At 35.9% G+C, this 16,662-nt stretch overlaps 4 protein-coding genes across 5 annotated transcripts in view; all 4 read right to left on the bottom strand.

The window, feature by feature from the left end:
• The window catches only part of RhoGEF3 (Rho guanine nucleotide exchange factor 3), a 111,061-nt gene extending 99,532 nt beyond the window's left edge, over positions 1 to 11,529 (bottom strand). For both annotated transcript variants that reach the window (XM_089838067.1, XM_089838065.1), the window contains exon 1: positions 11,121 to 11,529. The gene's annotated coding sequence lies outside the window, so the exon portion shown is untranslated. The remainder of the gene's footprint in view (positions 1 to 11,120) is intronic.
• A 1,326-nt stretch (positions 11,530 to 12,855) lies between these two features.
• Positions 12,856 to 14,054, bottom strand: LOC149677085 (endothelin-converting enzyme homolog). The gene is made up of 5 exons (XM_089838523.1): positions 13,876 to 14,054; positions 13,457 to 13,809; positions 13,288 to 13,386; positions 13,152 to 13,228; positions 12,856 to 13,057 (listed from the first exon to the last, which is right to left on the bottom strand). Exons 1-5 carry the CDS (start codon positions 13,988 to 13,990, stop codon positions 12,958 to 12,960), a joined length of 744 nt encoding a protein of 247 aa, XP_089694649.1. The 5' UTR covers positions 13,991 to 14,054; the 3' UTR covers positions 12,856 to 12,957.
• LOC149677086 (neprilysin-4-like) lies at positions 14,024 to 15,458 on the bottom strand. Its single transcript, XM_089838522.1, has 5 exons — positions 15,249 to 15,458; positions 15,001 to 15,174; positions 14,777 to 14,848; positions 14,256 to 14,705; positions 14,024 to 14,184 (listed from the first exon to the last, which is right to left on the bottom strand). Exons 1-5 carry the CDS (start codon positions 15,387 to 15,389, stop codon positions 14,086 to 14,088), a joined length of 936 nt encoding a protein of 311 aa, XP_089694648.1. The 5' UTR covers positions 15,390 to 15,458; the 3' UTR covers positions 14,024 to 14,085.
• A 14-nt stretch (positions 15,459 to 15,472) lies between these two features.
• On the bottom strand, positions 15,473 to 16,155 carry LOC149677087 (neprilysin-1-like). The gene is made up of 4 exons (XM_089838585.1): positions 16,005 to 16,155; positions 15,897 to 15,935; positions 15,669 to 15,827; positions 15,473 to 15,606 (listed from the first exon to the last, which is right to left on the bottom strand). The coding sequence occupies exons 1-4, from the start codon at positions 16,153 to 16,155 to the stop codon at positions 15,473 to 15,475; spliced, it is 483 nt and encodes a 160-aa protein (XP_089694711.1).
• Positions 16,156 to 16,662: the final 507 nt, after the last annotated feature.

Here is a 16,662-nt window from a genome sequence, read left to right on the forward strand (position 1 = left end):
TAAGGCGGTATTTATTTTAACAATTACTAATTTCTATATTTTTTTTTACTTCCGAGTTATGTACTTCCGAACAAAACCAAGGTAAAATTAGGAATCATTAAAAGAAGAATAAGAAGAAAGAGAAAAGGCGATTCTAATTACGTCAGATTATCATTAAGTTCGAAATAATCCCTGAGCAAACTGAGCTTAGGAAGTAAAGCCAGCCGGCAAATTGGTTCTGGGGATTTATTTCCTAAGACCTCAAAAGTCCCTTGCACGTAAATGGGACGGGGACACGAGTCGAAGGACATTCACAACTAACGGAAGTAGAATAAAAGTCCCACTTATTACAGTCGCGCGTTCTTCCTTTCTTATTCTAAGATCCTAAATGGAGAAGAGAATCAATAGAGCCACTGAGAGAGAACTTTCCTCTCTCTCACTCACTCACTCTCTCCTTCCTAACGCAGTCAAATCTTGCGCTTCTTAAAAGTTATGTTCACACTAGGTTATTTGAAAAGCTACACTCTGGATTTATTCTACTTGTATTTAGGTTAAATTTCCCTTGAATTTAAAGCGGTAAATGAAAAGTGAAGAGCACGTGTATTTTTCGCGCCAAAATTAAAAAGCACGTGTATTTTTCGCGCCAAAATTAAAAAGAAAGTCTAATTTTTCATCTTTTTTTTTTGGGCACCAAAATCTCAATGAAATAAACCGATTCCAAAAAGTTTTTCGTGCGAACGTGGCTTAACTCAAGAAGTCACCCCCTTTATTTCCAGCTTCTCGGTCACGATTTATCCTAGCGTGTTTTACGCGCCAGTCACCCAATCAGAGGAAGTACTCTGTAAGACTAAAAACAAAAACCCAGATAGTCCAACCAGATCCATACATACATACACCCACCAGCAACCAAACCAAACCGAAGACAAACCCGCCTAACATCTACGTCTGTGTTCAGTAACATTTGCGCAATCAAATTTCGATTAAAGAAACGTGTTTACCACTCCGGGAAAAAAATAAGAAAAGACATTTTCTGCTTATACAAGAAGATGTTTGAACAGACAGAGTTCGCCGCCGTCCCTACGTTGTTGTACATAAAGGAAAAACAACATTCGCGCCAAAAAAAATGATGGAAAACTTATGTCCAGGGCAGGGTTATGTTCGATCGAGTAAGGTTTATCCATAACAGAAAGGATGGCAATGCATTCAAGGGTAGTTTGCAGTGTATTCGTAGGTTACAGTGGGTTATTGTAAGGAATGGTTTGGTGTTGTCAAGTAAGGTTGACATTGATAATACAGATAGAATTAGGTACCATATACGTATTATTTGAGATAGGAATTGGGCAGGAAAAATATTTGAACATTGAGCCCCGAGGGTTGAACGAGAAAATCAATCATCTGGTTACTGGTTATGGTGTTGGGGGACTTAGTAAAACTACCGGGTTGATGCAACCTTAATAATATTTTTGGGGGTTATCCAGTTTAAGAGAAATGGCAGTCTTCTACTATGGTAGTATTAATAATCTATGGAGAGCTTAAGCTCTGCTGTTAAGCGTTAATCCACTCCTGCGGTATCCTCAATAATTTCCAAATATTAATAAAATTTTATTTAGCGATTTCCTCCGTAATTTCCGATTTAGTTTGACACTTCGTGAATTAGTTTTCAAAATATTTCTAATACTTCGTCGTGTAAAAGACAGACTAACCCTTACGTAAGGAACGACTTAAGTTCATTATTCAGAACTCACTAACTACACCTCATAAAAAGTTAGAAGTGATTTTAAGAAATCATTTCTGCCATGGCAAGATAGCAGTACCTCAATCAATAAATCATAAAAATGGCCATGTTAGCTAGGGCCAATATTTTTCTAGGGACGCATTAGTTGATCAAACGAATCCCGCGGGCAATGGAGTTGAGAGAGAGGGAGAGATAATAACAAGATTAAATTTGATAAGAAACGAGTCGTAGACCCTTAAATGATAGACAGGGCCCCCTGAATCAGTATTAAATCAAAAAAATTCCAGCTCGGTTCGGCTATGGACACTCCCATTTTCAAAATTAAATTCACTATTTTTCAGAAAACTGTTTGAAATTCGGGGTTCCATGAGTTTGGGTCGGATTCACTAAAGAGTTTAATAAATTAAAGGAAAATCAACGTATAAATCTTTTAATTCAAGCTGGCGTCAGTGGAGCGCGTGATTGAGTGGACTGTGTGTTTGAATTTTTAAATTAGGTGTACAAGTATTTTAGTAATTTACAAGTTGGGAAAACCAAAATATTACCTCTCCGAGTCAAGAGGTCTACTAGTACAAACTTATTTACATAGATATGGAATTATTTCTCTTTTTTGAAGTAAAAATTTACGAAATATTGAAGCAGTATTCCAAGCATAGCGAATAATACAGTAAAGCAGACGACATTTTACATCCAATAAGGATAAATCTTGGACACATGGAAATCAGTTAATGGGGAAAAGATCAGGAAATGAAGTCTTCGCTTCAGCTGTTTACCGTATATTCTGATAGCTACAACCACGACTGGTTTGCAGTGTAAACACTATCGTCTCGTCTCACCTCAACAATATTCTTAGTTTGCCAACATGAATGTTAACGTTAAATAACACCAAAGCTAAATTGTAGCTAGACGCACTAATAGTCAATGCGCACCATAAAGAGAATAAAAAGTCTGTAACTACTACCCGTTTACCATGATGTCTCTTCATTTCAGACACGAAAATCGAAGCCCAAAGTTTACTTCACCTCAGGCCTCAATTATTTACTCTTTGTTTCACTAAGCCTATTACGGATGATACTTGATATTAGTATCTAGGCATTAGTTTTCTTCATGAAATCACTAAACCAAGGATTATTCTATATACAGATGTAGTATAGCTTAAGTAATATATAAACAGCCATTTCAAATAACAATATTAAAAAAAATCTTTGGAATATCAAAATGAAACAGAGCTTTAAAGCTACAAAAGTACTAAATGCATCATAATTACGAAAAATACTTCCACATATTCACTTTATATTATGGAAAAAGGGAATATTAAGGTTCTGTATGATTTCTTAACACATCAACACAAGGCTAACTGCTAACGCGACGCACTAGTGTAACAATGGACGGACACACACAGACAAAAACATAGACTGCTTTTTAACTCTTTCCGTATTAATTTTGAGTTGAGAAACAAGATTATCTTTAATATTTAAATAAATATAATTATTTTTAATTATTTTAATCTTCAATAATTAACATTAATAATAGTTAAATCGTTTAAAATAAAGTTATACCTATTATCATCTCAAACTTTGCTAATATCGACGTTTAAAGTGAAGGGTACCCCTCTTGCCCGCTTTCTTCAAATTTTGGGGTATATATACTATTCGTTTCCATTATAATAGTAAGGAAAAAGCGCAATTGCGAAAACCTTTGGTGGCGATCCCACCTTAGGGAGGCTAGACGTTTCTCGTAACCCTAGCTGATCGTCGCGTATATCCTAAAACCAAACGATGATAATGGAGTAGAAGCCAATGAGACAGATTGGTGTCCATGTGGAATAGACGGAAGACCAGTAGATGGTGGTGTTTAGAAGCCAGAATGTACAGACTGGTGTCCAAGTGGGATGGACAAAGACCAGAAGATGGTGGTGATTAGAAGCCAGTATGTACAGACTGGTGTCCAAGTGGAATGGATGAAGACCAGAAGTTGGTGGTGATTAGAAGCCAGTATGTACAGACTGGTGTCCATGTGGGATGGACGAAGATCAAAAGGTGGTGGTGATTAGAAGCCAGTAAGTACAGACTGGTGTCCGTGTGGGATGGACAAAGACCAGAAGATGGTGGTGTGAGAACTCAAGTAGAGGAGCCATTTTCGTGACTGTGAAAGCAGTTCGGAAATGGCGAACACGTTTGCTCCGATTTGGAAACTGCGAACGCGGTCACGTGGGTGTAACAACGGACAGACAGACAGACAGACAGACAGACAGACACACACACACAGACACGGCCGTTACAGAACCTCTCCGTGACATACGTCACTCGGAGAGGTAAAAAGTGAGAAACTTCACTTTTTTACAATAAATTTCTTGAACTAACTAAGAATAAATACTAATTTGTTTGCACCATCTATGATCTAACCAATTTTAAATACAATTCCAATTTCCTCCCACCAAACAAACAGTTTTGATGCATCACTCACTATGGGACTGAATATTATCTCCACTCCATAAACCCACATCCTATGACATAGACCGGACATAAACAACCGGAATTAAACACAAAGCCTGTACATAAACATCCCATTCATAAACAAATATAGTTCCTCTATTATCAAATACAAATACATATAGACTGGCTGAAAATAAAGTCACCATCCAGATAAACTATAAAAGCAGTCAAACAGAACTATCAAAACGCAACCCAAATGAAAATAAAATACATGCACAAGTGTTTAATATAAATATTAAAATTCCTTCCCCATAAAACCAACCCAACAGCTTGAGCTGCTGAGCTACAGATGTTCCTTGATTCGTTCTAATAAAACATTAATGTACATTACATTAAATAGCAGTTATTGCATTAAAGATAAAATTAAACTAATTCAGCGACCTCGAAAATTAAATGTTAAATCTAGGAATGTTTTTTCGACGTGTTGTGTAAAGTAAAATTTAGGTTAAATATGGGGAGAACACGTGTATACTAGTGGGAGACATTAACACATAAAACAATATTTTTCTTCTTTTTAAAAGGACACCGCCAAATATTGGAAGTTATTACGCGATGGTTGCTTTCAAGGTCACGAACTATAAACGTCCTTATAAAAAACACTAATATTTCTTACAGTTTCTCCACGCCCTTTAAACAAGGGCCTCTTTGGGGATATTGATCTTATGTTTTCAAACATTGAAGAGATAGTCGTACCTCAAAAGAAAAAAAAATTAATTAAAGATACGTCTAATTTAATTAAAGGGGTCATAAGTAAAACAATTGTAATCATAAGTTGTAAATGATGACCTAAGTTCCATACATAACTTTGTAAATTCTGGTAACTTAGAAACTGGAGCTTGTCATGAAGTGAGTGAGGTAGGCCATAGATTCTTGTAAAGCGAAGACGCCTGGTGTGGCGCTGCATATCAAAGGCTTAGTACAGACTAAATAGGAACTAGATGGAATGGTCCTGCAAAATTAACCACCGAGTGTAGCCTTTCAATTCTAGCTTCCGTCGTTCTCCTTCTCGAACTAGTTATCTCGAGCTGTAAGTCTCTAGGTAGCATTACGAACTTGTAAAGGTAGTGTCATACTTATGGAAGGAAAATATCTTATCAACTTATGATAAAAATAAAATAAAATAAAATTTACAACAACATGATATGTTTTAGGCGCTTATAAGCAACTACCCCTTTTAAACTTTTGACAAGGAAAAATTCATCCAAGAGAATTTCGTTTACTTGGAAGTTGGCCCGGGGGTAATATGATTCAACTATGGAGTATGGAATTATTTATTTTGTTTTTTATTCAATGTATGATCCAGTTTCCTTTCGTTCAAGCAACCTTTTTATTTTTTTTAGGCTTAGAAGCAAAAGTTATTTGAAATTTTCTTCGCCTAAACTGAATTCCCCTTAGAATAAACAAGTTTTTTCCATTGGAAATTGGAAGAATCCATTCCAAGAGAGTATTACAAGAAGGTATGCGCATGCGCATGCCTTGGAAGAGGAAAATAAAAAAGATGTATTAAGAGTAAATAATTTCACTAGGTACTTTTCTAAAAATTGAGAACGCGAAGCAATTATATAAGTTTATCTTTTAAAACTAGTTATAATAAGAGAGAGACTAGGTATGAAGAATTTTCTATAACCACACTAAAACGGCATCACTAAATACCATCCCACGCTGCTTTTGAAAAGCGTTAAAATCGTACTTAAAATAGTGTGACGGAAACGAAAAATGGGGTTTTAGTGTTTCTAAAGTATATATAAAGGAAATGTGAAATATATAACGAAATTATGTTTACTAAACTGCCAGGTTTAAACTCTTAAGAGTTAGGCGGCGGTCTATTTGGTAAAAGCAGACAAGGGAAAAAGGTGAATCACGTGTCCAATAAATATAATTATACCCCCAATGTCGTCTGGTTTACATATAGGCTTAAAGTTTAATCCACATTAATTTAATTGCTTATATTTTCTTTAAAATTTTAAATAGATTTATAGTTCTCCAAATCTAACCTAACCTAACCTAACCAAATCTAACGTTACACCATAAACGAAACTGACTGTCAGGTTGCCGTCTTATGAGACTGAAATATTTATTATTTAATTAGATCAAGCAACGTTATATTTCTGACACTAATATGATGTAAACATGACCAGACATACATTCAAAACTAAATAGACAATATAAGCTGCTACTCATTAACAAAATAACAATACTCTCATTTCACCATACCTTTACAGAATTAGATGCAAATTTCGTGTTAAAAACGTTAATATTTGACAGATGACAGAATATACACTTATTTCTTTCTGGAGAAAAAGGGTTTGTTATACATATAAATACATTAACACTAAGGGAAATTTTCTCCAGAAAAGTTTCCTAAACACGTATGACCGGTTATTAAACCTATCCTTTCGGAAATACGTAGGCGTTAGTTAAAATAGCGTGATATTCTAAAATTTCTTAAGTCCTAATAGCAAAGTCGGTAAATAAAAAATAAAAAGAATCAATTAGTATGTAGGAAGAAAGTGTGGGGAGAAAATGTTTTTTGAAATCACGAATTGAACCGGAAACTAAAAACCCAATACAATACCGTAAATCACTTATTGTCCTCTCTACAAGCGACAAGAACTACACAGTTAACATCTCAAAGGAGACCCACAGTCCCAAATAAACGAGAGATAGAGAGAAAAATGTTATAATATATTCAAATTTCAACCCCCTTCCCACGTGACTAAAATCTAAAATCTAAAAAAAATTAATAATGAATGGCATTGTTTTAACATTACAATGTTTTCTAATACCTGTTCGATTGTAACTGAAAAAAAAAGACCTGTCCTACTTAATGTTAGTATAGTATAGTATACTTTGATTGTACGATATTATTGTCTAGTGCCGGTATTTCATCAAATACAGCCTGTACATTTAAACACGAATGGTCATAGTTAATTTAACAACTAAGTATTATTATTATTTAAACTCGGTTGGTAATGAAACTAGCGGCGTGGGAAAATACTTCTTAAATTACATTGTAATTAAAGTTAATTACGCACGTGTAATCTGTATAGAACATCGTATGACCTTTGCCCTTAGCGAGTTATGAACATTGGACTGTGTTTTACGAATGACCCCTTAAGTTAATAAAAGAGAAACTTAAAGATAATGATTTCCAATTTAATTAAGGGGTCATTCCTAAAACACTTCAATGTTCATAACTTATGGAAAAATGTCATCATAGAAGTTTATATTTTCGACTCAAAATTTATTCCCCATAGAACCAATCCCAGTATCCCACTATACTTCGGTCTACTCTTATTGGTCCACACTATACATAAATCACGGTTCTTTTATTACGAATGAGTTAGGGGACATCTACAAAACACCAAGAGAGCCAAATTTGCTCCTGTTTGGACCTTTTACCCCTACTCTTTAATCATTGGCATCACTGAAAGGATAAATATTATTTCAGCTGACATTGGACACGAGATCAATAAGAATAGCCTGTTCCATCCCCCTCCCCCTTCCCTGTCTGTCTATAGTGTACATTTGTCGTTATATGATGACTTTTGGGAGTTGACAGGCCAATAGTCCGAAACTCTTGGTGTCGTCTCTCTTATAGGTAGGAAAGCCAATGGGGAATTTTTTTATTCCACAATGTGGCGTGGCAATCATCTTTATAAAGAAGAGTGGGTTGGTACCGACGGAAGGGGAGAGAGATAGGTCTATATGGCACGGTACTAACGTAATATCTTTTTCTATTAGTTGCGCAACGTTTCCAAAAATAACTTGGTTTGGCGGGAGATGAATGGGTCTATTTACTCTTTCTTTTTTTTTTGGCGCCAAACTCCATTCATTCAATACGATTTCTATGTAGTATTTTTCAATTTAAGTCTACACTAAAGGTAGAACTGAAAAGCATTCGGTTTTTAAATACATTAATATAAACTGTGGCTTCAGTAAACTTTCAATTTGATTAATTGTTCTGGATGATCCCAAAAAAATTTAAAAAAGAAAACTTCCGCTTTAAAGGAAGTTTCAATGCTATGTTCAGTAGGTTAGTTTCTGTTTATCAAACGTAAATAAACAGCTAAGCCTAATACTACTTTTTAAAGGACATGAATTAGGCTTAACACTTAAAGCAAAAATTACCCAAATCGCTTGTATTATTTACCAAAAACCAACGAAATACGTAAAGCCTATTACAAGTTTTGAAGGACATAACTTAGGCCTAATTTTAGGCTTAAATCTTAAACTAAAATCGCCCCAAATCGCTCATCATTATTTACAACAAAAAAAAACCAATACGAAAAACAAATTGCACCGTTTGATTTGCATAGTATTCTAAGCCTAATACTGCACACGAAGGCTTAGCCTAAGGTAAAACAATGGAGAACAGGAGAACCCCCACACCACACCTGCAAAAGTGTCAGCTGCGAACTAGATTAGAAAAACCATATGGAAAACGGGCCAGTTTTCCCTTCAGAAGTTCAGACCCACCATAACATATTCTGAAATTTAAATTCCAATCTCCGAGATAAAGATAAAACTTTTGGTTAGATAACAGGGGCGGGAAAGTTGTGTATATACGTAAATAAGAAAAGGCTTGAGAAACCAATTAAAACTTTTGCGGTGCATATATACACCCTGCCCTGATTTATCGCTACTAAACCTTTGACAAAAGAGCTCGGAAAGCTACACAGAAACCTGAAAGGGTGGGCTTTGCCAAGTGATTTAAGTATATACAGAGAACTATACAGGGAACCCAGCTGTGCACAGGGGGTAATCAATTCTAAATAATTAATCATGGGCCTAAGTGTAAACGTATACAACCCACCCCCCAAAACAAGAAGCAAACAACTTCAACTACCTCCATTTTAGAAGATATTTTTAATTAATAGTTTAACTACACTATCCTAAAGTTATAATTAAATATACCCTGTTCAAAAGAGTACATCGTCTGCTTAATGTAGGGTTAAAACGGAACACTGATTGGGACGGGTATATGGATGCAAAGACGTTAGAGCGGGCTTAAAGTTAGTACCAGTCCACCAAATCTTGTCAATTAATTTAAGTCTGCGTTGTCCACTAAAGAAAACAAGATGGTCAACACACAAGACTCAATTTTACTCCCGACGTTTGAACAGGGCACATAGAGTGGTACTGAAAGGGGAGGAGCTACGGGGACGTGACGTCAATATTAGTAGTCTAAATTGTAAGGCCCTAAGTCGACGACTTAGCCAAAACCGAGGTAAGAGATAGTGTACAGGGTGTGACGCCACGAGAAAGTTCGTAGTAGTAGAGCAGACTATACAGATCACAGTTACAATACGTGTACATTTAATTATAAACTTCTAAATAAGCCTTAAAAGAAAGAAAAACACACAGAAAAAACCACGATGCAACTTCAATGCTTTTACGTGGAAATCTATTTTGATGGTTTTTCCGGCGTCAGCGTATCGCTTACGTTTTAGTTTTAAAAAGTAAAAACGTTTTTGATGTCAAGGTTTTTTTTTCCCATTTTCTCCCTCCATCACTGAATGTGGATTTCTCATTTTTTACGCTAAGCCTAACACGTCAAAACATAAATCAAGTGACGCGGAAGGATTCCAAAAAACGTTGAAAGCCCTTCCCTTAAAACCTTTCTACCATACCCCCCTTTTCCTTGGCTTTAACTTTTCTTAAAAATAATTTAGAAATAAAATAAACCATTTTTAAAATCATATCAAACGTTTACAATCTTTTACAAAAATATATGGGTCATAACTTACTTAAATTGTTTTCAAACTAAAATTGAAATTATTATTTTTTTTTCATTTGTATTTCATTAAACCGGAAGTGTGTTAAATACTCGCAACCCGTAATTAATTAATTATATATTATGTGTTAAATAATAATTACAAAGTGGGATAGGTTCTATTTCTCAACACGTTTTTGTGGTGACTGCCAATAAAAAGTATGTAAGTTGATGTGACGAAAGATTTAGAATTCTATGAAGTCTGTTTACAGCTATGGCAGTGCATAGGCGCCATTAAAAGTCTATTTTTATTAATAAATGTGACTGGCAACATTGGACATATGGCAATATCCATCACAGAGACCTTTTTGTTGAAAGCTATCATGGTTTATTTCAAATTATGGGCTTCGTGAATTAATTAACGTTATGTAACACCTTGTACAACCTCCACAAAAATTGGCATTCAACCTTGCCAAATATTAAAAACACTCGGTACCTACATAAAGCAGGGGAGGCCCTATTGAATACCTAAGTAATACTCCCATAATTATATTTTAATTAATAGCAGATGATAACAGCGGGTGGATATCCTAGAATTTTCAAAAACCCGGATACCACTACGTAGATTTCTAATTTAAATATTTAGGGGTTATTATCCTATCTTCTCACGTCTCTTTCCCTACCTCGAAAAGTCAATAAACGTCTAAAAAAAAACTTACGATGTTTAAAAAAATCTAAAGCACAAATTTACCGCCCTTCTTTCACAGGTTGCAAAATAAAACCCCTATACTACACTTTTTTTGTTGTTTCGAAGACAAAAACCCAGCTTACACGGGATTTCATGTAGGTGTACTCAACCCTTCAAGAATCAGGTGTTTTAAAGAGAATTTTAGCTGCTGTATTCAAAATTGGCTTCCCCCGCGGCCACCTCAAACGGTTTTCAAGCTTACATGCATTGCGTAGGACCAACAGTTGGCCAAATGAGTCATCGCCATCGTATATCTTATCACAATACTAAGCCTAATTTGATGTTTCGCCAGAAACAATAGCTCGTTATAAGCGTAATTGAAATCATATTAGGCGAAACCAGTTGATCTAATCACGTCACGACACGTGTAACTCGCTCGTAATGTCTAATTTCAATCTCGATCCCTCCCTAACCCTAATTAATTAAAACATTTAAAATTTCACTTACATATTTGTAGAATTAGTAATCCAAGGTTCGTGCCGATGCGGGGTTTCAAAATGATTAAAAATTCCAATAGTCCCAAGGAAGCCGGTGATTTCGGTGCCCGAAAACGAGTCAAACTTGCCCCCGGCGCACTGGGGGTTCTTTCACTTTTTTTTTGTAGGTGAAGTTGGTGAGCCACGAGGCTTAGCAATTTTTTAACTCTTACATTTGAAGCCACTCGCGAAAAAAGGTTTGAAACATATTTTTTTTATCACAAACGATCCGACGACTATAAATTAACGATAAACAGTTCGTTAATTGTCAATTTCACGTTTAAAACCGGCGAAAGAAGATAAACACGCTGGAAATTGTGATAAGCGAAAAGCTTCGTAATCTTCCTAGCGCTAAACCTTCTTCTCTTCTGAAGCCGAAAGGGGGGCTTTCAACCTCGCGGCGGTTACTCGAAATTCAATTTGATTGGCTACCTAGACGTCCAAAAAACGCAGTATTCGTTCGCCACCTATCGACACATGCGCGAAGCACAAATTTTGTAGGGGTTTTCTATAAAGAAGCCAAGTATGCAAATGATCTTCATTAAAAGAATAATGAATAATTAATTAAAATTAAGGAAATTTCTATAAAGTTTGTTGAATACTTCCGCGTAGTATTTAATTCAATAAAACTTACGGTATATCCTTTTTAATTAGAACACGATTAAAGAAAAAGGCTATCTAAAATCTTTAATTAATTATCAATTGATTCCTTTGAAAAACGAAAGTGGGACCGAATTATAATTTGGATCAGTCTTACTTTCACCCAATTTGTGCTTAACGCATTTAGAAAAAGGCTAATCAAATAATCAAAATAAACTTTCTCCCAAGTAAATTTAATCAAGCGTAAACTTTCCTCCCCTATAAATAAACTGCTAACTCGAAATTTAATTAGGCTTAACTCTTTTCACGTTTTCAACCAAAGTTTTTATAAAACCGCTTACAATAACGTAGTTTTTGAAGCGAGGTGGATCCCGTTTTGTATAAAATTTAATAAGGGAGTCTATTTGTAACGCGTTAATACACAACTAGGTCCTTTGGTAACGAGGCTTGAATTAATTAGGGGCTCTTTCGTAAAGTTACGTTTTGCGACGTTAACTCGAAAGGGGTTTCTTTCGCTCTAAGAGATTAGGCCAAAGATTCTAACTGGTTGTGCAGTAGGATACTATTGCTTTCACGGTTCTTACCTTTTTCTTTTGTCTGTGCTCCGGTTTGGAAAATTTTCTTTAACAATGGAATGTCCTCGCTGTTGAAAAACAAAAGTACAAAACACCCCCGTCTTGATTGTGAAAGAGTGCTGTCTGGATTCTTGTCACGCACGAAACCTAGCTCAGTACCGGGGTCATAGGCGAAGCTCGGATTAATTAGGGAGGATTTTATCAAGTTGCATTGCTTTTACCTAAGGCTAAGATCACTGGTTTTTAAGTTTTCCTACAGTGTGCATTTTATTAAACAAATTAATGTATTTGCTGTTGAAAAGTAAAAATCACAACGATGTGAAAACTACAGCGAAAGATGTTTTAACACCTTCTTAAATGCGGTCTTGACGCGCGGGAAAATCCCTGTTGCGAACTTGCGCAGTGACCTAAAGAATAACGATGAGGGGCCATGCCTAAAGTTGTTAGGCCTAATTTCGAAGATCGAGACGGGAAATTATCGCTTCTATTTTTATTGCAAAACTTAATAACTGAAATATATTATATTAAAAGCACAACAGTGCTCGCATCTTTTCCCATTTGGCTTTTAAATTACTTATTTACAGGCATTTATGCTTTTTACATTAAATGGCATCACTAATTAACAATTAATGGTTACCACATAATACATTTGTTCTTAATACTCATTCCAGAATTTTCCCCGCACTGGAAAGCCTTTGAAAATTGCTCAAAATTCCGCAATGGTCCAATTACTCTGCGCATGCGTTTAAAAACAATTATAATAAAAGTTGCAAAGGCGCGAAAATTCAAATCGCGCAAAGACACGTGGGACAAACGACAAAACTAACCTGTATTGGTTAGGACTATAACGTCCTTGTCTAATGTTAAATTCCAGTCGACCAGCGTTAATATTTTGACAATGTGTCTTAAAAAAACATTAAATTCAACAACAAGTCACGAATAAAACAACCTTATTGACATTACCTTGGCAAAGGCTAAAAAGAACAACTGTTCTTTAGTAAAATGCTCCAATCCTGGTAGCTTAACATTGTCTCTGTTATTTTTAAGCCATGACTGATAAGCCTAAATCAAACAAAACTTAAACGTTTCATAACCCCTTTGAATATATAAAGGTACAATAAACGCTACTTACGTTGTAACTTAATATTATGCCATTATTATCGGCAAAGTTTTCTTGAATAGTGTTACCTCCTTTCAAATTCAAATAGCGATACTCTCCATTATCTGGATTACTCGTGTTCAATGGTAACCTGACAGCAATATCCGAGTATTGATCGATAAAACACTTAGTTCTCTTCAAGTATTCCTCATTGGCAGTGTTACTCCACCACTGGTTCATTATACCATCTTCGTCCCGTTCCCTACCCAATATATCGTAAGCGTGCGTCAATTCGTGTCCGATGACGCTGCCAATCGCGCCATAATTAACGTAGTGGGGAGCGCCAGGGTAGAATTGTGGAGCAGAGAACATTCCAGCGGATACACCTGTAGATTTTAGACTTTTAAAAGGAAAATCTCAACCTATTCTCAAAATAAGCACGACCTACTTACCAAGAGCGTTAAGACCACGATCGTAGGCCGCGTCAACTGACGCTGCTCTGGTCAGATCCAGGCGTCGAGGTTCTTTCAAGAGTGAAAAGCCATGACGCGTGTTGAATGCCTTCATAATTAACTCATTTTTGACGGCTTCGTTGCCAATTACACCAATCTGCTGGCAAACATTTAGAATTACTCTCAGAAAACATGATCACATGGTCTTGTTCAGATACGTACTGATTTTAAAGGCTCGTACAATTCGGCTACTAAGGTGATATTTGCCAGGAAGTCATCGTAAGCCAATTGAATCCTTAATTTGTCCAACTATAAACGGGTGATTTGATTTTCCTGAGGAATTAATAATTCAAGGCAATTGGACAAGGACGTATTTTTACTTTAGTCAAAGCCCGGTTTTTACTCTCATCATCCATCCAATCAGAATTGTTTAAAAGCGACTGAAATTCTTCCCTCAGCGTATTAGCCATTGATCTTACGTAAACCAAATCGTCGTGATCGAAGAAATGCGCCACGTACAAATGGTCCATCAAGTACTTAAAATCCCGATGAAGAATTGTTAAACAAACCGAATTTCGGTTGGTAGGAGTTTCGATGTCAATATTTTCCGTTGTATATTTGTGGAAAAACTCTTGGTATTGTTTGGGCAAGACGTTAACCAATCCGGCAATCAATTGCCACGCGATGTAATTAGCCGCTCGTCTTTTGACATCTTCGTCTTTCATGAATTCAACTAAATTCCGCAAGTAACCGGGATCACCCAAATATACAACATCATCTTCGGTTACAATGTTATTGGTTACGGTGCGAAAGTATTTCACCCAGTCAACCTTTTTTCAGTACGAAACCGCTCAAGATTAAAAAAGACAATAAACAGAACTAAAGAGCCGAAATAACTCACGCCAGGTATCTCGGAATTCAAATCCTTTATCAATTTACGCTCAGCAGGATTTGGGACAGTCGCGGAATACAGCTACGTAATTACAACAAGCGTAATTACTATGAATAGCTCCAAATGTAAAATGATGTTGGGTAGGAAGAATCATGTTACAATTACCCCCCCCCCCCCGCTTTGTGGTACACTTCTCCCGAAGAGAAGTATTATATACTTCTGATTTTACCCACCTTTCTTAGCTCGTCTTCAAAATCAACAACTTCACTCGTCACGTTTTGCATAAATACTTCCTTCATATTCAAATCGGTGTTTACAAAATAAGAAAGGAAGTTGAGTACGTAGACTTTATAATAACTTCTCGTCTCTCCACTCGGACCAAACGAAGCTAAAGATGTCCTACCCAACTATACGTCCAATAATCTATAAGTTACCCGCGTCCATCCATAAAATCCCAACTCCTCTTTGTGATGTTAATTACCTGCATCAAAAAGCGAGAGGTGTTCGAGTAATCCGGCGAAAGTTGGGGTCTGATGAGGACACTGACACCGGCTTTGACTTGCATCGTAGCCACCATTTCCAACCAGTCAAATTCATCCGCGTTCCAGTCGGGGTTAATCATAGGAGGAACGCCAGTTTCGTTTAGAAACGCTAAAATGGCCGGGATGCCCGTTCTGTTAACGGATTCTGTCGCGAAAGATTTTATTAAATCAGTATTGCCACAAGTTCATAAGACCAAGCCAACCTACCCATATCGGTGCACGCGTCAAAATACCGCAAAGCGCTCTTAACAATTTCATGATCTTCATTCTTAATGTACATCTTCTTACTAAATATGTCTGTAATCAATTTATTTTGTAGTTAAGTCAAAATAGGAAAATTTAAATTAAAAATTACTTACCAAGAAGTTTATCGTTTATTTCTTCAACCTTTCTCGCGGTTGGGTCTATGGTGTCTCGATACTTGGGTATTTCTTGTTGCGTCCATTGACCACAAGCGAATTCGTAGAAATCTTCGCATGGGTCAGCGCTAAAGTTGGCCAGTCCAGTTAAATACGCGGCTGTATATAGTTTAGGAGTGCGTATTAAATACAAGGACACGAAAAGATACTGGACATTAATTAACATACCCGCTGCGCAAGCACCTACGCATGGCGAGGATTCTTGCCCTAAATATTAAAATACTCGCGTCAAAAAAAAAACAAATACTTAGTAGTTACTCATCATAGTTCAATTACTTCTTGTTGCCAAAACAGAAACGGTAATAATCAAGGCAACACTGAGTAAGATAAGTACTGTAATTATGATAGCGTATTTGCGTCTAACACTAGGCCTTTTACGGCCGACAACCATCATCTCGTCTGAAGAACAGTGTGAGGAATCTACCATTGGTTATATATATTTTCATCGGATAGTAAAGTTAAGTAAATTAATTAATTAATTAATTAAAGCGGAACTTACCTGTATCTTGCTTATACCTACGAAATCACAAAGAATATAAAACAAGAGAAAATGGATTGGTACCGTTATACGAATTAACTTTTCTTTTTAAAGTGTTTTGATTAAATTTAGGATAAGTTAACAGTTCCAAAATTGATAAAGAGTTCCCTGTTGAACGTATTTGATAAAGATAAACGATTTTGTTCAAACTATAAATCAGAGGTTATAGGTTGAAAAAGATGCTACTAACAATTGAATTAACTTTCCCTGATGTGAACGGAGCTTAATGATTAGTTATATTTGAAACTTCCATGAAATCAAATTGAAAATAAACGATGCATTGTCCTTGGTAACGCCTTATCAGTTATTAACAAAAATATTATAAATAAGTATTGTCATTCTTACATAGTTTTGAATACGTCACGTGGTGGTATTATAATTCTTTCAATATATAAT

Source organism: Phalangium opilio, unplaced genomic scaffold (genome assembly GCF_054372755.1).
Source record: "Phalangium opilio isolate 3A_F unplaced genomic scaffold, DU_Popi_V2 ptg000045l_1, whole genome shotgun sequence".
Lineage (NCBI taxonomy): Eukaryota > Metazoa > Arthropoda > Arachnida > Opiliones > Phalangiidae > Phalangium > Phalangium opilio.